Source organism: Juglans microcarpa x Juglans regia, chromosome 7D (assembly GCF_004785595.1).
Source record: "Juglans microcarpa x Juglans regia isolate MS1-56 chromosome 7D, Jm3101_v1.0, whole genome shotgun sequence".
In the NCBI taxonomy this organism is placed as follows: Eukaryota; Viridiplantae; Streptophyta; class Magnoliopsida; order Fagales; family Juglandaceae; genus Juglans; species Juglans microcarpa x Juglans regia.
Window position 1 is genome coordinate 8,319,381 of NC_054606.1, and position 20,231 is coordinate 8,339,611.

A 20,231-nucleotide genomic window follows, 5' to 3' on the forward strand; every position below is an offset into this window, starting at 1 on the left:
CTTTTAAAGAATAAAAAAATATTATGTTTGCTAAATTTATAGAAAGTATTTTTAGTTAAAAAACCTAAAATAAGTTGAAAATTCATCTTTTTAACAATCACGAAATTGAAGCTTCATTAATATTCTCTAATTCCTGTTGCGTTTGCAAATTATTTAACTTTAATCATATTCTTACATTACAGTACTGCACCCTGTTCTTTGAATTGCCCTCTACAGATTACATGGTTCAGAAACTTGGCGTAGAGGAAAAGCAAGTCCCTGAGATGAATCTGTACTGTACAAGAATTATGGAACAACACTGGCGGGTCTAAAGGTATAATATATATGTATATATAGTGATCTTATTCTCCTCTTTTCAAAAAGAAGAAAATTTTCTCAAACAGTTGCATTATTCTATATATTAATTATATTCCCTTTCCAGGCAATTGGTTACAACTTCGATTATGATGACTATCATAGGTACCAACTTGGAAATTTCCACCTTTCCTTTTTACTTCTGTATCCTTTTTGTAAAAATTAAGAACTCCTACCTTTGTTTTTACAATTATTTTCATTTCATTTCATCTCTTCATTATAATTTTTTTAAATTTTCGTATAAAGTAAAATAAATAATTTAACTTTTTTAAATCACAAAATAAAATAATATTAAAAAAAATAATCTAACAATATTTTATTCTATTTTTAATTTTTATCTCAATTTATCTCATCTACAAAAGTAAACGAGAACTAAGTTGTGTTAATCTCAGATATCCCATGATTCCCATTTTGCAGTTTTGTTCATGGGAGATTACCGTATGAAATACTAAAACCTGACCATGTTCTGAGGAGTTCGTTGCTTAGCTTGCCTATTCGGAAAGTTGTAAGTACTTGGCTAATTTCTTTCTGGCCGATACATTAATGAAGAAAAAACTTAGATAGATTATATAGCATGCATTGAGCTTAATTTCCTGTGACAAATGTTTTTGGATTGTTCAAATGTGTAGATTTTCTCAAATGCGAATAAGGCCCATGTCGCCAAAGCTCTCAGCAAGCTTGGATTGGATGAGTGTTTCGACGTGATTCTATGCTTTGAGACTCTGAACCCGACCACCAACGAGAAGATCAACAATGAATGCCGTAATATCATTGACGTTCCTTCTGATCAATCCAAGAATGCTGAGTCGGAGCTTCCGAAGACTCCAATCATCTGCAAACCATTCGAAAATGCATTTGAACTGGCATTCAATAAAGCCAACATCAATCCTCAAAGAACAGTAAGAAATCAAACACTGTATTTTAAATTATAAGGTATTGATCATCAAAGAAAGCTAGGATTGATAAAAGTACCCAAATAAATAGCCAGAAGACATCATATTGTATTGTAAGCATTTTCCTAGTTGACATGCTGGCAAAGTACGTACGTATCAATTTTTTATAGTTTTATAATTGTGGACGTAAAATGTAAAATCTCCATAATTTGAGAATTGCAGAGTGTAGTTTTTCTAAAGGAATTTATTATGCATAAGTTACTATTCACTCTCACATCCCATACCTATAGCTTTTTCATAAGATATAAGATGTCTGGTGTTTTTATAGTGTATGAGCATATTTTTTATAGGGTGTAGGATGATAAATAGTGACTGATGAAAAAAAATTTCTTTCTTAAAAAGATATTTTCCTTAAAAGAATATGTTTCATTGTAATATTGATGCTATCAGCTTCTTGCATGCTTTTCTTCCATTTTCAGCTCTTCTTCGATGACAGTATCCGAAACATACAAACTGGGAAGCTTATGGGCCTTGACACCGTTCTGGTAAGCCATTAATAATTAGTACATCTGAATGTAAACCTGCTAATTACATTATTCTGATCACTATATCGAATGTAATATATGTATGTATATATATAGGTGGGAACATCTCAACGAGTAGATGGTGCAGATTATGCTTTAGAAAGCATGCACAATATTAAAGAAGCATTGCCTGCGCTCTGGGAAGAAGCCATTGATCATGACGATCATCAGTCAGGAAGCATCGTTTATCCAAGAAACATTAAAATCGAGACACCTGTAAAAGCCTAGCATTTGAATACATATATAGTTTGTGTGGATAATATCATCCGAATAAAGTAGTATATCTGTTTAAGCATTTCAGCATATAATATAGCTGTATATGTATCTTTGAATGTGATCATCACGTGGTCGATCGAATTTGTTAATTAATTAAGTTTTTTATTGCTAGTAAATTAACCACGAGATCCTCGCGAAATATAATAGTATTCATTTAGTACTACTAGATCGGTATGAATATTTAATCTTTACTTGGAATTACCAAGTACTGTGTGCCTGAACACGTTGAAACTTCAAATAATATAACTTCTGTAAAGAAATCATGTTCATCATCTTGACGAGAAATTCCATCGATTATATACTCACAAATTTTTATATGATCCGTTATATTTATTTTATAATCAAAGAAATTATTTTACAATCTAATGTACCACAACAAATCATCACATTAGTTCTGTAGGATCTCTTAGTGACCAGGACATTTCTCCTCAAAATATTATATCAGGAAATCTCATACTACAGTAGTTCTAGAGATGTGAGTCTAGCCCAACTGTTGGTGTGAATTCAAGTTTGACTTTAAGATATCGTTTATTTTCACAATTCCTCTCAACTCGTTTTATCTTATTTCATCATTATAATTTTTTTAAATTTTCACACAAAATAAAATAAATAATTTAACTCTTTCAAATCTCAAAATAAAAATAATATTTTAAAAATTTTTAACTTTAATTTTTATTCATCTTATCTCTAAAAATAATCGAGACTAAATTTAAAAATTGAAAAACGTGAAGTAGAATCATTTTATATTTTAATTAGAACAATGTGGTAGGGGAAAGAAAAGAAGAAGAAATCTTGACGTTATTTGAAAATATTTTGCATTTGAATCAGTATTAAAGACGTCATTGCTGATTTTAATTACAAGTAAAAAAAATAAAATTTGAAAACTTTTCTCACCGCGTTGCCTCAGGGCATCAGGCTGTGGGGGGCGTGGCCAAGTTGCCAACCGTGTTCCCCCTGCGGTCTCCAATTTATGCGGAACATATATGGGAAATCAAATGTGAGAAATGACACGACTAAAACTCACGCGGGTATGTGACCTGTCGTACTATAATAGGTCCACGTAATAGTTGGTCAAAAATCTGTTGTTTCTACTTTTCACACAACGCTTCCGTGGCTTCTTATTTAAAGCCATCGACTCCACCACCTTCTTCCTCTCCTCTCTCTCTCTCTCTCATCTGTCGGCCACTTTTGATCTGGTAAATTCTTGCTCTCCTGGGTTTTTTTTTTTTTCTTTTTTCTTTTCAAAAGAATTCGTTTCACTTATTTTCGTAGCAGTTTCCAGTAATGTGGGTTAAATGCCTAGTAGTTTGAACTTTGAACTGCGATCTGTTGTCTGTTTGATGAGTTAATCTGGCTAGTGATTTTGGGTGATATTTTATTTATCAGTGCTTATTTCCTTTCCGTTCATACGTGCGGTTTTCTCTCCTGAAGTAGATGGGTGAATGCTTGGTGTTTTTTGATGATTCGAACCTCCCATGTCTTGTTTTATATAACAGTGCTTTTTAGGTTTTGGGCTGTTGATGCTTGGAGTTTCTGAGCGTTTCAGATGTTGTTTTGGAAGACGTTGTTTAGTTTTCTGAATTTGAGATGTCATTCTTCTCCGTTCGATGTTAGAACATCTGTTCAAATTCTTCTTTTAATGTGGATCTGATTACTTTAGTCAATGTCAAGTCCATGGTTTTCTATTTAATAAATATACAAGCCCAATCTTGCATTTTTGAGTTGTGTGAATTTTGAAGTCTACGTCTTCTTCTTCTTCTTCAGCACACACACATAACTTGTAGAGTTTCCTCTTATTGCTTTTTCTTTTTCTTCGAGCAATGGCTCTTTTTATTATAAACTATTTCTATCTTTCTCTTATTTTCAGCATAATTTTATTTAGGTAATGTAAATGGAGTTAAGATACAAAGTTCGTGCTTCAGTTACATTTGTAACATTATTTGGTTTAGTTCCTACATTAATGCTTATGCGATTTTTTAAATTTGAAGCCTTCGAGAACAGAATGGAAAATGAGGATCAGCTCAAACAAGCTTTGAAGCCAAAATACGAGTGTCTTGTATTCGGTAAGCCTTGATTTACAACTTCCTTTTGGTTCTGAAACCTTACCACGTTGGAAATCATAACAACTAGATATATCTAATTTCAGATCTGGATGACACTCTTTATCCTTTAAGCTCTGGTTTGTCGGCACAAATCACCAAGAACATCCAAGGTAATGCATGACCTTTTTTATTTCAAAGAAGTAATTTTTTAACTCATTCTATCATTTCTATTTATTGTTGGGTTAATTTAGAAAACAGATCAATGATTTTAATTGTTTTATATATAATGAAAATCATATGTTCATAACCCCTCCAAATGGCTTATCATAGAATACATGCTTCAAAAACTTGGCATAGAGGAGAATAAGGTTCCCCAATTATGTGTTGCGTTGTACAAGGATTATGGAACAACACTGGCTGGTCTCAAGGTATTATCTGGTATTCTATTTCACAACTTGTTTCTGAGAATATATATATATATATATATATACACGATTTAGAGCAGTTTGATAACGAATCCACTATGATGATCTTTCTTCTCTTCAGGCTATTGGCTACAACTTTGAATATGATGACTTCCATAGGTACCAACTCCTGGTTTCCACAAACTGTCTTTTGATGTAAAACATTAGTCTTTTCATCTCATGCTTCCTATTTTACAGTTATGTTCATGGGAGATTGCCCTACCATATGCTAAAACCTGACCCTGTTCTGAGGGGTCTTTTGCTTAGCCTGCCTATTCGGAAAGTTGTAAGTTTCTTCCTCTCATTATATACATACAGAGTGCTCCTTTAAATAGGATCCAGGGTTGGGTTGTTTAGAGAGTGGCTAGCGCTGACGCTTTCTCCTCATGTTGATGTATGGTCTTTTTGTATAGATTTTTACGAATTCAGACAAGGCCCATACTGTTAGAGCGCTTAGCAGGCTTGGATTGGAGGACTGCTTTGAAGGGATCATATCCTTTGAAACCCTAAATCCAACCCACAAAAATGGGTTTCCTGTTGAAGCAGATGACAAGGATGGAGACCCAAGACCAAGTAGCATTTCAAGCACTGAAGCTTTTGACATCAATGAGTATTTGAGCCATCCTAATGCTAGTTTGGAACTTCCAAGGACCCCAGTTGTCTGCAAACCATTTGAACAGGCATATGATGAAGTTTTCAAGACGGCCAACATCGACCCTCAAAGAACAGTAAGAATATTAATCCACTTTCGTGGACAATGGTGGTGCCAGATTGAATCTGCCGCTGCATTAGCCCTTTTTTCTTTTCTTTTTTTGGCATCTTTCTGGCCATAAGTGGTTATCTGATAAAGTAAATATTATGAAGCATTAATACTTTCTGTATATGTCCTGTATACTTGGGCTTTTACCTGTTCTTTTGATCAATAAAATCTTACTTGCGGATAAAAAAAAAAACTTTCTGACCAAAAGCAGCCTACCTGATAATGATTTTCACCATTTTTTTCTCACCATGATCTATAACTCTGCTGCATATTTTGTTCGGCCATTTTTTTTTATTAACATTATATCTTCTTGGTTTTGCAGTTATTTTTTGATGATAGCCTTCATAATATACAAGCTGGGAAACGCGTGGGCCTTCACACTGTGTTGGTAAATTCCTCTATCGGGGTTATTGTGACAGTGCTTGTGCATAGAATATGATTCTAATCTAATTTTATGTAAATGGCTGTAGGTGGGCACTCCTCACCGCACTCAAGGCGTGGATTATGCACTGGAGAGCATACATAACATTAGAGAAGCATTGCCAGAGCTCTGGGAAGCTGAAGAGAAGTCTGAGAGCGTTAGCTATTCTGGAAAGGTTGCAATTGAGACATATGTGCAGGCTTAGCTTGTATGTCCTTGCAATAAGGTTGGGTATTTCCATCTAGGCAATGTCCTTGGTACCTTTTTTTTTTTTAATGTACTATTTTATGCTACAGCCCTTTCCAAAGCAACTTTGCCACTGTACTATCGAAACTCCAACTACACATTTATCTCGGTTACTTTTGGTTGCTGTAACACTTCTTTGTCTGGTAGTGGACTATTTTTAACATGTCTCTCATTCTATACATCTCCATCCCCAAACCATGTTACCCTTGACAATCTGACTTTACTTGGCAAATACATTTCAATATGGTAAGATGGGAAAAATACAGTTTGCACCCCGACTGCAGGATGTTTTATACGTGTCATCTCGACCTATCGAGACTAACACATTACATCTTTCTTTTACATAAAAAAAGAGGTCGACACTTCAATTTTTTGATAAAACATTAGATACTAAATTATCAAAAGGTGGTAATATATATGCACTCTCCGTTAAGATTCAGTTGTTAAAATTGTGTCATGATCCCTGTTTTATGAATGTTTTATCCATCTATGGCATGTGTTAGACGAGAGTGATGGCTAAGTTTGAGTCAATAGTTTGTCAATTTTAATAGATTGGAGTGTTCAGGTGTAAAACACTTTATAGTTTGAGGGTGTAAATTCTATCATTATTTTTTTTCCTGATACGATTGTAGCGAAGAGAGTATACGATGACTGAAACATAAACACACTGAACTGCATATGCGTTGACACTCAGTAGAAAGCTGCAAATCTGATGACAAAGTGAGAGAACATTGTAATGTATTTTGTATTCATCCTTCTGTAGTTTAGGTGTTCTCCAGCTATGTGGTAACTACACTTTGGTAGACGATCTATTAAGACAAATATTTGTTCAATATATAAAGATTTCATAAAAGTAAGGTCACAAATTAAGGTAGCTTATTTTGATACATTAGATTGCAAAAAAGTCTTTGAAATATATATATGTAGATCCAACGTATTACATCTAGTGGCGTCGTTTTATGAACTTGTTTTTGTGAAATCTATTCGTGAACCGAACACTTCTTATCTATTAATGCTGATCTATCAATTCTACCGCCACAAAGAATATATCGAAACCGATTGATTTGGGATATCTTGGCATAGTTCCAATTACAGGGTCTTTACTTAATGCTCCCCTCACATTCTCCTGAAATTCATATCCATTAGCAGAATGCGTTCCAGTTCAAATATTTGCACTGGGGTTAGCACTATTATAAGTAATATCCACAAGCAGGTCAATCAGGCAGCCATGGCCCTTGCCCATGGGGGTTGTAGTTGCAAACTTACTAACGATGATGCTCGGATGCGAAAACTCTTCTTGAACAAATTCAAGTGACAGACGTGTTGTAAATTGCATAGTAAGGTTCTAAAGAAACTAACGAACAGATGGTATTATCATTTTATTACTCTGCTTGAAAAAGAAGTCTTTTACGTACTGCCCATATATACATTTATACAAGAAAAGGAAAGAAACAAGTGGAAGTTTCGGTGCAAAGTTCATAAATCTCGTTTAGGAAACGTTGTGCCGTTGGAGAGCTGTTTGGTTGGTGCTCTGCCTGCTTTGGAAGGTTGGTGCCTTTGAGTGATGTGCTTGGTCTTGGTTTGGAAACATGGTGACGTTGGAGCCTCTTGGTTGACCAGATTTTATTGCAATGTTATTTTCAGTAGAAATTATGTGCGACACTGCGAAGCTGAAGTCGTGTTCAATTACTAGTGACTCCTCGTATATCTGTCAGCTTTGGTTTGTGCATTAGGGAAAGTAAAGAATCCTCACCATGTTAAAGACATTCAATTAGTCAAAATCAATAAATGCTTAATATAAAATAACCTCTAGTCTTCTATACAATATGCACATAATATTTGAATCGTCAGAGTCCATCTCAACTCCAGAGCAATAAATTTTTGTTCATATGAACACGAGTCATGAAAAGAAGCAAATGCAGGAGACCTACTGGGTTAGGAATTTAGGATATTCCATTTCCAAACTGGCCAGATTTTATCTCTTATCTGTGGAGACAAGTGTGGAAAAGCTTCATTACGATTAGCCTTTCAGAGAATACTTTTTCCCTGTGAATGCTTGAAACTTTGGCTCTTCCACCTTTTGAGGCTGCTCTTGACTGTTGTTCTCTGGGGCAACCTGACATTACAGAAGTCAAAATGAAAGAGATCAGGTTTAGCCCCAGTTTCGCAATAAATAAGCAACAAATAGATATGAAATAAAATAAGGGCTAGACATACTTTTGGTGCTGCTTTTTGTGGTTGGTTGACATTTGAACCAAACACAAGCTTTCCAGCAGGTTGTTGCGAGGCAGGCTTAGATGACTTAGAATCCTCGGTACCATTGTGAGCCTCTGGTTGATGTTGCTTAAGCTTGGGAGAAGCAGCTGGTGCAACCGGTTGGGTTGAGGGTTTCCCATCCAAACGTCTGCCAAAACCGGTGAATGGGCTGAACTTGGGTATCTTTCTGGCTGGCTCTTCTTGATCTGCCATTGCATTAGAAAAAAATGAGTAAGAAATGCTGATCAAACCTTGTGTGCAAACATCAAAAAAGGGAGAAAAAGGAGGCAAAGAACCTTCTATGCGTGTCTTTTTCAACGGAGCTGATGGTGCCGGTTTTTCAGGTTCTTTATAATCAAGAGGAGGGGCAAAGTCAACCTCGCAGTCAGTTTCAATAATACTGACTGCGGAAGAGGGTTTTGTTTCAACTATATCAATGTAATACTTCTTATTGTTATAAGCAACCATGATAGTATCACCAGTGGTCAAACAAGAGTAGCTCCTTAAAGAAGTTTCCAAGCTGCAAATGAACATAGGGATAAGATAACCAAGATATAAATATACGTACTAGTGTGCATATGTGAGTGTAGAGATCAAGGCCATAGCTAAGGCACAGATGAAAGTGGAAATTAATCAACTAACATTGCTTTGGGGTTGGAGATATCTAAGAAGTCCTTGGTGTGTGGCTGCAGCTTCACATATGTTCCCTTTGCTAGGCTGGCATTCTTCACTTGCACTATCTGTCCCTCTTGCAGGAGCATGTTTTCCATCATCTAACAGTATAAAAAGAAAAGGTCGTAGTAAGAAGCAAATCCTGAGTAGAACCACAGAACTTTTTCAAAGAATAAAAGAGATAAAAGGCATACCCAGTATGGTAAATATATCAGTCCTTCATCAGCAACAAATTCTAGGACTCCACAATGAGTAACTCGTCCAGCAGAAAGATTGCTAAGCTCAAATAACATAGGGTATTCTATGCGTAAATATGCTGGAAGAAAAAAAATCAAATGTTGACGTTTCCTGGATAAAAGGCAGACTCCCTCAAAGGCAAACCCAGCTTACATCAGCAGAAGGAAATAAAAAGAAGGCAAAGTTTGAAATAGTTTTTTCACTTACATAGGCGATCAAGAGCTGAGGGAGGCATAATTACTGGAAGCAAAAAGAAATCCCATTAGTAATTTTTAAGCCTTAAGAACTACCACAACTTCGAGTCTGTGTATTAAACCCATAGGGGTTGGCTCAAGTGGTAAAAGCCTTGGGCTTAGGGGTATGCTCCCCTAGGTCTAAGGTTCAAATCCCCTTAGGTGCAAACAATCTTTAGGGCCATCGAACTGGAGGATTTTTCCCTCGAATTACCCAAGATGCACTTGCAGAAAACTCATTTCCGAGGGCCTATGTGTTGGCATTGTCCCATATCGGTTGTGGAAGGGGTTGGTGGTCAGTTTATAAGTGTGAGAGAAAGCCTCACCTCTTGAGCTAGCTTTTGAGGTTGAGAGAGGTCCAAGACCACCCAACACTGGTATCAGAGCCTAGGTATACTAACAATTTCAGGACCAACAGTCTATGGGAGAAACGGATTGTCGCTGTTCCGACCCAGGGCCCAATGTGTAAAGGGGAGATTGTTGTGGTTGTCCTACATCGGTTGTGGAAGGGGTTGGTGGTCAATTTATAAGTATGAGGGAAAACATCACCTCTTGAGCTAGCTTTTGAGGTTGAGAGAGGTCCAAGACCACCCAACACTATGCACCCCCGGGATTAGTCAGGACGCTGTTCCGAACACCCGGTGCCAATAAAAAAACAACAACTTTGAGTGTGTGTGTGTGTGTGTGTATAGACTAGGGATATCATCACAGAATTGGGCAAGAAGTAGACGTACTTTTATCACCCTTTTCCAGATGTGACTGCAAAAATTCAGAAAATAAGAAGTCTGGAATCAGAAACTTAGAAACAATCAAGGGACTGACAAAAGAGTATCTGCACCAACTAATGTCACAATTCTCAAACTAATTATGGATACAAACCGGTATTTTCTTCTGTTGTATGTCTTATTATAAATATTACACGGTGAACAATGCAAGTTGGCTAGCTTACAAATCAAATTACCTATTTCAACAGATTCTATAATTGGAATATAATGTTGTATATTTGGTTCAAGTCCAACGGCGATGATTCTACCATTTCCTGCTTGAACAACGGAATTTCTTATAGAAAAGTAAATAAACTTTGTCAAGAGGTAATTCTCAAACCTTATCAATGAAAGAGAGAGGGTAACAACGATAACTCTGTTGAAATGTTGAACTACGGACGTCTTGGAAAGCCTTTAACATCAGAACAACTGATCAGATTTGAAATCAAAACCTGAGCTAGAAGCAACATATAAAATCGAGAAGTTAGAGAGAGAAGATATATAAGCCAATCAATTGCCACCTACCAACTGTTGCTATTACCAAACCATCCCAAAGCAGAAATCTATCTTGTTCCACACAAGACATATATGCAAAGGGTTACTATTTTCTTTTCCTTTGTTTGCATTAATGCTAATCGGTTGGATTGACCAATATACAATGAATAAAATAAAATCCATTTCGGATTCCATCATGTTTTTTTTTTTTTTTCTTCTCTTTCTTCAAGAGATCAATCCAGCAAACATAAATCAAACAGAATACAAGCATGGGTAATTTAGATACCATCATTACTGGGCCTGAGAAGTTCCCAAGCCACTATAATACTTCCTTGAGCCTGAAAAATCCAAAAAAAAAAAAACCAAAAAATTAGACAATGACAAACACAAAACGCAATTTAAATAATAACCAATCCGAACCAAAACTAATAGAAGACATAAAAGTTTAAGCTCGTGATGAAGATCCCATCAACCATATAAGATCCATTCCATTGCCAATCCAATCCCATACAAAAAGGAAAACTTACCCACGAAAAAAAATTAAGATTAAAAGTGAAAACAGAAAACCCAGAAAGACAGTGTAGCGTACAGAAGTAAAAGCTAATTATATCCGATTGTTTCAATATATAAGAAAACAAAGTTGGGGTTTAGATCAGAAAAAGGATAAAAAAAAAAAAAAAAAGCTGCTTAGAACCTTTGAGAATGTGATGGACAGTCGAGGTATTGGAAGATTTTGCCAAATTGCAGGCTCACCAATGCAGGCTGAGTGCGGTGAAATCCGGTTGCGGTTTGAAAAGGTGGCTCTGGCATTTTATAGTCAAAGAGGACTGTCTAGAAAACTTGGGCCAAGTGTCTATTGGTTGGCCCAGTAAAGTTAAGGTCGGGCCGACTGCTACGTTTTCTTCACGCCCATTAGAGGTATTAGTTTAAATCTTAGATTGGGCCAATCAGAGGTGAATAAAACCAACTGTGGGCCGCCTGTAGTGCACACTCATGAATTAATGTATAGTTTCCAGTTGGGTCGAAATGGGCCTAAACTAGACCCTATACAGCCTAATAGTACTTCATTAAGGGAGAATCCTCCTCACCTTCCCTCCGTTTCATAATGTTTCTTTCTTGCGCCGGGAGAGGACCGGGGGACACAGAGACGGAGAGAGGTTGGTTAAAGTTTTTCTTTGAGCTTTAGTGGTTGAAACCCGGGCGCTTAAATGGCCAAGCGGGAGCTTTCTAGCACTCTGAGGAACCTGAAGGTGACACAAAAATACAAACTCTCTCTTATTTCCATTATTGATAGTTCGTACTAGCTTCTGTGTGCAAAATCTAGATATATTCGTTTGAGATTTGAACTAGGGTTTTCTTGAATTTCTACGGTAATGATGTAATTTTTGGCATATCTGCTACAAATTTCGAGCCCGTAAGCTTGCGTTATCTTACGGGGCTATTATCTTCTTCTTTTGAATATATAGTTCATGCAAAGGGCGGCTTCGAGAGAGGAAAATAAGAAGAAAGAGGAAGAGTTCAAATCTGAAGGGAATTTCTGTTCTCCTAGTACCATTAATCGAAAGTGGTATTTTTTTCTTTTGTACATATTTTCCCTTTCAATTACTATGAAGGCTACAAAGTTGTAGTGTTATTTCGTTTCTTGAAATTTTATTCACGTGTAGTTTCCGAGTTTTTTAAGTTAATATGCGACTGCCCTCCGGCATACCCTAGCATGAGTGTAAAAGTAGAATTATTGATTGATTACTTGATTTCTTGGCTGTGTAATATTACGTGGTTACTTTGACGGTTGCTTGATATCGAGTGGTTACTCTGAAGACTGATATTCGAGCAACTTTTGGCTCCTGTGCATAAGCTATCTCTTTGGAGTATGATTTATTTATTTATTATTTTGTAATTTACTCTCAGTAGGAAAGAACCGTTTGCTTCAAGTTGGAAGCCCTTTGTCTAACGACTCCAGGGCCTTCACAATTTGTATTTGATGCAATTCAGATATATGTAACCCTAAAGCAGAGGTCAAAGTCATTGTACGTGTCAAGCTGCTCCCCTTAATGTTGTTCTTTAGGATTCTTGTTTCGTGTACCACTAATGAAGCAATTATTGATTAATGTCTGATAAAGAGAATACTTATCCAAAGGAGCAGAGAGATAAAGCCACCAACCAATGGCATAATTAACATTGTGGCTTGGAAACGGGGAAACGCGGGGTGATAGTGGTGGAATGGTGCTGTATTTGTAACAAAGTGATGAGACTATGGATCATCTTCTACTACATTGCGAGATTGTTGTATTTGGAATTGTTTATTATATTTTGTATGAGAATTTGAGAAATTTGTAATGATTAGATGAGATCTACCAAACCAAACAAGGTCTAACAACTTGAGCTAAGATGTTTTTGGAACAAGAGGTAGTTAGAATGTTAAGATGATTTGGTCTTGCTGGACCCAAAATAAGCTTTCTGGATCATCAGTTGAAAAAGAAGAGAGTCAGGAGAAGTAGTTGGTGAGGGAGGAGGGATGATTCTATCAATGTAGCCATAATTCTTGACCACATCGTAGGGTACAAATTGAGCTTTTCCACGGGATATGTTGCGGGCTGAGACATGTTAGATTGTGAGATTGGAGAATTAGTATAGGATGAGTTGTTGAAGGCCATACAAAGGATGTGAATCAACTTCATGCTCTGCTACCATTAACAAACCAGCATATGAGTGTAGATGGAATTTAATTGGATAGTCTTTACATCTTTGTGGGTTTGATAAGAGCATTGCTTTTCAGTTAAATCTCCTCAGCAGTTTTAGCTTATGTCAGTTCAGCATTACCTGTTTTATCCTTTTGTTGTTAGATACACACCATGAGCGTCTATGTATCCCATCTCCATCACCACTAGTTCTCAAGAGTTTGCTATAGCTATTTTTGTCGATAAAATTATAATGGCATGTCACTAATTTAGCCATCAAGCAGGAGAATGGGGAAACAGGTAAAAATGAGCATGTTCTCATTTTTCAATCCCCAGTTTTTTGCCACAAAAAGACACTTGGTAGTTATTTGCCAACAAGAAATTCTCTTGTATATAATTAGACAACAACGCTGGTGTATGAATTTACTTCACCATCTGGAATTTGTTGCACAAATGTACTTATCAGCATTAGAACCAATTGTAGCCTTTTGAATAAGAGTTCTTGTTTTTCTAAATAAAAAGGGTAGGAGGGCGCAACCGAAGGTGGCTTCCCTACTTGGGCGTGACTATAGTAGCACCCTACCCACTAGGAACCAGATAAAGAGGGGCCTAGACAGCGGGAAACCGTAGGCGCTTCCTTGAGTCAAGTTTGAGCCCTAGATTAGACTCTAGCCTCACTAGGGAATTTAGTGAATCCTTATGTGGCTAATACCGATAGTCTAAGTTGAATGCATATTTGTATTCAAACCCAGGGCCTAGTACATGTCAAACCACTTGGTAGTAACCCAAGGACGTGACACCACCCTCGGTGATTCTTGAAGTAGAGTTCACATGTGCTATATTGGTTGCGCTCTTTGTGGCTGGTGTAGAATGACAATAGGAATTGGTTCCTTGATGTTGGTCTAATATGATCTCCCTTGAAAGCCTTTTAAAGTCAATTTTACAGTGATATTCTTGAAATCATCTGCAAATATATTACAGCACTGCTAATATATATATGGCCATGTGTATCTAGTAACCATCTCATGTTACAGAAAAGAGAGATCAGATTACTGTTAAAAAATGGTTGGAGATTGTTACACAAAAGATTTTTTTTAATCGACAAAACAATAGTAATGAAGAAAATAATTTATCAGTAACATGTACAATAGTTATCAGTAAAGTAGGTGCCTATTGTGCATTTGAGTAGCTTCATATTGTACAAATATCATCTTGATGTTGTTCAATATTATATTTCTGGGTATAGTAGAATTGGTGTGAACCTTTCTGACATGCTTTTGTCCATGTTTTGACTTTGTTTTTCATGGATGGCTGTCTGCATACTTGCAGTGTGGTTATAATGGAAGGTGATCCTCATCCTGGCGCAATTAAAGGCCGCATGTCATTTCAAAGTTTTAATCCTTCTATTGATGTGAGTATAAGGGTCAAGTGACCTGAAAAATTTTCCAGTGATTATCCACCTACTGTACTGCCCTTTGGCTTCTGTTCTCCTCATGCAACACCTTGTCATGGTAGAAACTGACTGAAGCAGCTGAAAACACAGTGTCTGCCACTTCTTTTGACGGTAAAAGTGGAGGACTATCTTTTCGGTGGGTTGACTTTCCAAAGTATCCCATGTCCTATTTTTGCCTAGCTCCTAACACATGTTGTAGATGATATATTGAGCTGCTTTTAAACTACCCATTTTTTAACTTGAGAGATTATTTTCATGAAAAATGATAATATGAATATTGGAATTTTCTACGGTAGGGCCACACTGAAAAGAAACTGAACTTACCAATAAAAAGTAATTTATAGAAAGCATAGCCACAGCTAAGATGGAACACAATAGTTCTTACTTGAGAAGGAGGGCATACGGCTTTGTTGAGCGAATTTGGGATTGTTGATTGATTTTGATAAAATATTTGAATGACTGGGTGAAGTGAATTATCAGACAACCCTTTATAGTGGGAAATTTTTTTCAATACGAAATAATAGCTTTTGTTTGCAATGGAGCTGGAAATTGTGGCATATGCGGTTTTTTCCCCCTTGAGACTGCTCAGCTTGTTGTATTTTAGGAATTTTAGTTTTCTGCATATTATCTGTCTGTTTTTTGTAAAATCACATTTAAAGTTTACAGGTTTGTAGGTCTGAAAATAATTAAGGATGTGTCTCTTTTTACCACATCTTTATTCACATGCAGAATGCAGTACCTTCTAACAATGATACAGGGAAAATCTTGGTGCTGGTTATTTTACCTACAGACTAGTTAAGTTGAGAAATTTGTGAATTGAACATGAAAAATTAAACATGGGTAAGAGAATATGAGGGATCTTTATATAAAATTTTAAGACCATGTGGCCAATGGGTTTTGGACTCAAATGGCGGTTCCAATTCCTGTAATGGAGGGTTAACTTGTGCGTTCAGAATCCAGTTGTGTGCATTTAACTTACCACACGTGTACACAACTAGGTGCTTGCCCGCATTCACAGAGGAAAACGTTTTTTCTGATATATTCTTTTGTACTGATGAGACATCTAATATTTTTCCTTCTGTTTGCATTTTACAGAGAAGATGAATCCTCAACTGATGGAGCAGGGTGCTCAAACATTGAAAAATCTAATTGCAAGGCTAATGGAGATCTTAAAAGAAAGCAACCTGAAGTAGTGTATGACACAAAAAACCCGAATAAATTACCAAAAGATGTTCAAGGTAGTCAACAATCATCGCCAAATAACAGTAAAGGCTCCTTCAAGAAGCCAAAGGATAAAAAACTTGATTGGAGCGTTCTTAGACCGTCGAGGGGTCGAAACAAAAAAGGGTGATTATATTAGATGATTGATATACACAATTGTGTCAATTTCCCTTGGATTTGCTTTGACGTCCGAAAACTTGAATCTATAGTCTCTTATTGTGTTATTGATCCTAGTTTTGTTAGCCAGTTAATAGTTTTAGAAAGTATGATTTCGTTTATGATTGCCTTTCGACTAAATCGGCTAGCTAGAGTCCTGCACTCAAGAGAGCAAGTGATCTGAACTCCATAACTAGAGGAAGCTGGGCAGACTTATAGAGCATACCCGGAATGAAGAATCGAAGGCTCTTGTCAGGCCTTTCTGGGATCTAGTGTGTAATGTTTAGGTAATAATTTCATTTAATAATTCTAGTCTTTCGCTAATGGCTACAGTAAAATATTTAGATAGAGATGAATTTTACCTGTTTGCCTTTTCTATTATTTCTTAATTGCCTCTTTAGTGCTTAAATCTTATCACCCTCTAGCCCACCCCGCCCCTCCCGCCCCTAGGCGGTGCCGCGGTAGTATATAATTTTGATTTTGTTTAGGATTAAGACACTCTAGTGGGTGGCTTTTCAAATATGGCTTTGGGGCAATTTCTAGTTTTCTTGGGATTTTGACCAAATGAACTTGGCTGCTACTTGACTCAATATAGATGGCAGCCTGGTTTGTCGAGAGATAAGCAGCAACTATACTTATCAATGCTGTGTTCTTTATGCTAATAGAACATGTTTACAAATAAATCTTCTGTATTCAACGTTTAAAATCAAAATTTATATATTCAAACATGGGAAATTAAAGAAAGGTTGGTTTATGAACAATGAACCATACCACGATCAAACTCGAACTCTAAAGTGACTGTAATTGCTACGCAATAAAACTCCCTAGTCATATCTTACCTTCTCAGGGAGCTAATCAAATTATCGAACACCAGTGCTTTTACATCCAAATCTAATCTGAAGTGGCTATGCCACTAGACAATCAAAACCTTGCCTCAACATTTACTAGTCTGAACTTCTAAGCAGGTCTCCAACAAGAAAGAGCATAGATAACCCGCCCCTTCCACCCCTGCAGCATCCAGTGTCCATCCACGTCCACCACAAAATCCTTATGATACTCCAATTTCACTGTCCGCTTCACTCTCTGCAAGACGTCCTGGTCCAAGGGAAGCTGCCTTAAGCCGGCCCTCAGATTCCGGACCTGCCACTGCTTGTATGTCTCTGGCCTTTCAACCCTTTCCAAACCTTCACACGCTATGACATTCATGGCATCCCTTCCAAATATCTCTTTCTCAAACATGAACCTCTGCTCATCTTCACGGGCAACGTTAGCATCAAACATATCAAACAATGCAGAGAAGTGGAAGAGCGCCTCCCGGAACCGTGTGGCGAAGAAGGGTGCATTGTACGTTCCATTAACAACCCCATGGACGAACAAATCTGGGTTTATTCTCTTGATCAAGTTTAGAACAGTGTCCCGAGGACTGTTTATTGCCAATGTTTCATCCGGCAGGTTCCTCAACCGGTACAAACAGTTAACAATCACTAATTCATCCCTGTCAATCTTGAGATCCTCAAGTTGAATGGTTTCCCATTTTTGTGCAATGACACTGTATTCAAAAGGGACATTGAATCTCTTGCAATAGTTTTCCAAGCGACGCCCTGTCTCTTCGACCCTTTCCGCAGGCCGAAAACCCGGTTGGGGAAGCTCAATCCCAGTTATACGAAGCTTGGGAGGGCCACCAGGTCTTTCAGAGAGACGTTGGATGAGACAGGGCCATTGGAAACCATAGAGAATGCCGAAATCAATGATATGCACTCTTGTTGCTTTCTGGGATAGCACCAGTTTCCTAATTGTTCGATTAGCAAAGAAATTTGACATCCTTTTGAAAGGGCATGCTGTGACATATACCTGGTAAGCTTTCAATATATCAGCTGCTGATGTCCCATTGCTCACAAGGGGTGTGTAAACAGGTGTCCTGGTACCCGCCAACCGCACCTCGAGGGCGTTTGCGAAGTAATGGGATAGTCTCTGGGTTCCGTCTCCAAAGGAAGAAGAGTGTTGCCTGACTTGCTTGAGCAGTTCGTTTGCAGTTCTTTGGTCACCGCTTGCCACAGTATGTGCACACTGTGTTAGCAGGGTCCATAAATCTACTACTTCCCCCTTGTTGCCTTGCTTCTTCGAGCGGGTTGTTTTGCTATTCTCTCCACTACTCCTATTTCCACCATTCTGAAATCTTCTGCTTCCTCCATTTCCTGTAGATTCAGGAAGACCACATGATGAAGACTCATCACCAACACCACGGCAAAGCAATACGTCGTCATACATCTCTAGTGACTCAGAGTCTCCAGCATAAACCGCTGAATGCTTGTTGCTTCTCCCTTCTTCTAGATAGTCCTGACTGTCCTCCCGATGATGGTTTTTCTTTTCCCTGGATCCATTTGGTGAGGAGTTCCTCCGGTTCTTCTCTGCCATGGCCGCCACATCTCTGGTTTGCTCTGCAGGTGCTGATCGGGTGCTCTCCAAATCAAAGGTTTCGCGATTTCTATTGGGAAAGGACTTGATTGTTCTCCCGCCCTTAGCCGTCCTAATTGGCTCTACCTCTCCGAATGAAACTGGCCGGTGACTTTGTACACAAGAGGATTCGGATTCCCATCTGGACTCCACCGAGTTGTCAGCAGCATGGCTGTTACTGCTATCGACACTGCTTCCCCCAGCAAAACTATCATCTGGCCGCTGTTCGAAACCAGTGGGACGTTGATTAGAGGATGGAGGAGACTCCCGAACAAGCGCTTCGTAGAATGATTTCTCAGCAGCCTGGAGGGCCAGACAGTCCTGCAACATGCAGGGTTTAGTCTCCAGGTCTTCTTCCATGAGCATCTCGTTCAAGTACTTGAAAAAAACATTGGGGAAGTCACCACTGTCTGGTGAATCTCCCTCCGAGCTCGTGCCCGAAGATGGACTTGAATCACTTGGATGGTGTGGAGGATCGGTTGAAAGGAAAGGCGGATCAACAAATCCATGGCTGACTTTAAACCCATTTACAAGATTTTCATTTAAACGAAGTGGAACCGAGCCACGGCTGAATATGGATCCATTCATGGATCCAGGAAATCCTTCAAGAATGGCATCCATAAACAATGAAAGATTAATCTAAACTACTGGCCGTCATTGGCAGGAAAGCCAAGTACCTACAGAAATGAGATATTCCGGCGGTCTGAAGTATGATTCTTCTTTTGGTCGGAGACGAAAAGAGAGCGCCTAAGAGGAATCGAGGTAATGGAATAAAGAATATCTGAAGGTATAAAGGTACTAGGGGATGATGGGCTCCTATTAAACGAAGATAAAAAGAATCATCTTTCTCTTGGATTTGAACCTTCTAGGAAACACACTGGATTCCAGACAAAGTCAGCCGCCAGCACTTTTCATCAGTGACCGAGGATCATGTATGTTGGAGCCAAGTGGAACAAGTCGTCGTGTTGTACACTTGGCAGAGAAATAGTGTATCTTGATCCGCAAGACATTTGACCAAGTTTGTGGATGATGTGAATGCAGGACTTGTTAACGATGGTGATGAAGATGTTGGGGGTTGTCCTTTCTCGGCCCAGAAAAAGTAAATGCGCCTCTGCCCTATGGCTATCATGGTGCATTAATTCAATCCTAGAAAAATGTACAAAAAGAAGAAGATTGTAAAGGATGGTAAGGTGCTGTTTGGATATTAATTCATTTTAATTTAATTTTAAATTAAATTTAATATTTAAGTACTAAATTATAAAATCATTAAATGGATCTCAATTTAAAATTTTTTAACACGTAAAATCTATAAATTTTTTTAATTCAATACTTGTTTATAAGTAAAATTTATAATTTTTTTTAATTTTTTATAAATATATTTAAATTTATCTATATTTAAATATATCTAAATTTATTTTAAATAAATTTAATAAAATTTAATCTATTATCTTAATTTATTATTTATAAAAAATTTAATTCATTTCAACTCAACTCAATCCCGTTACAGCAAACCTTTGGTTCTGTACTTTATGATTAACTCTCCTTTTGCCGCCAAACCTGTCTCGATTCATC

At 37.5% G+C, this 20,231-nt stretch overlaps 4 protein-coding genes and 1 pseudogene across 9 annotated transcripts; 3 read left to right on the plus strand and 2 right to left on the minus strand.

Annotated features, from left to right (window-relative positions):
* Window positions 1–206: 206 nt before the first annotated feature.
* LOC121239745 lies at window positions 207–2,200 on the plus strand (annotated as a pseudogene).
* A 1,008-nt stretch (window positions 2,201–3,208) lies between these two features.
* On the plus strand, window positions 3,209–6,165 carry LOC121239744. The gene is made up of 9 exons (XM_041137050.1): window positions 3,209–3,303; window positions 4,096–4,170; window positions 4,254–4,319; window positions 4,480–4,577; window positions 4,696–4,733; window positions 4,812–4,899; window positions 5,027–5,341; window positions 5,696–5,761; window positions 5,844–6,165. The coding sequence occupies exons 2-9, from the start codon at window positions 4,110–4,112 to the stop codon at window positions 5,997–5,999; spliced, it is 888 nt and encodes a 295-aa protein (XP_040992984.1). The 5' UTR covers window positions 3,209–3,303; window positions 4,096–4,109; the 3' UTR covers window positions 6,000–6,165.
* Window positions 6,166–7,811: 1,646 nt separating this feature from the next.
* On the minus strand, window positions 7,812–11,525 carry LOC121239770 (ubiquitin fusion degradation protein 1 homolog). 6 transcript variants are annotated; one of them, XM_041137087.1, is made up of 10 exons: window positions 11,392–11,525; window positions 10,984–11,035; window positions 10,543–10,654; window positions 10,173–10,197; window positions 9,413–9,445; window positions 9,163–9,284; window positions 8,939–9,069; window positions 8,593–8,816; window positions 8,258–8,502; window positions 7,812–8,156 (listed from the first exon to the last, which is right to left on the minus strand). In XM_041137087.1, the coding sequence occupies exons 3-10, from the start codon at window positions 10,621–10,623 to the stop codon at window positions 8,061–8,063; spliced, it is 957 nt and encodes a 318-aa protein (XP_040993021.1). In that variant the 5' UTR covers window positions 10,624–10,654; window positions 10,984–11,035; window positions 11,392–11,525; the 3' UTR covers window positions 7,812–8,060. The 6 variants fall into 6 exon arrangements, with proteins under 6 accessions (XP_040993021.1, XP_040993019.1, XP_040993022.1 ...); XM_041137085.1 differs by having other exon boundaries at window positions 10,543–10,659; XM_041137088.1 differs by having other exon boundaries at window positions 10,543–10,614; window positions 11,392–11,518.
* A 261-nt stretch (window positions 11,526–11,786) lies between these two features.
* On the plus strand, window positions 11,787–16,291 carry LOC121238826. The gene is made up of 5 exons (XM_041135872.1): window positions 11,787–11,947; window positions 12,164–12,264; window positions 14,705–14,786; window positions 14,891–14,964; window positions 15,924–16,291. The coding sequence occupies exons 1-5, from the start codon at window positions 11,906–11,908 to the stop codon at window positions 16,177–16,179; spliced, it is 555 nt and encodes a 184-aa protein (XP_040991806.1). The 5' UTR covers window positions 11,787–11,905; the 3' UTR covers window positions 16,180–16,291.
* Window positions 16,292–16,904: 613 nt separating this feature from the next.
* On the minus strand, window positions 16,905–19,740 carry LOC121238825 (scarecrow-like protein 14). The gene has a single exon (XM_041135871.1). It carries the CDS (start codon window positions 19,278–19,280, stop codon window positions 17,163–17,165), a length of 2,118 nt encoding a protein of 705 aa, XP_040991805.1. The 5' UTR covers window positions 19,281–19,740; the 3' UTR covers window positions 16,905–17,162.
* Window positions 19,741–20,231: the final 491 nt, after the last annotated feature.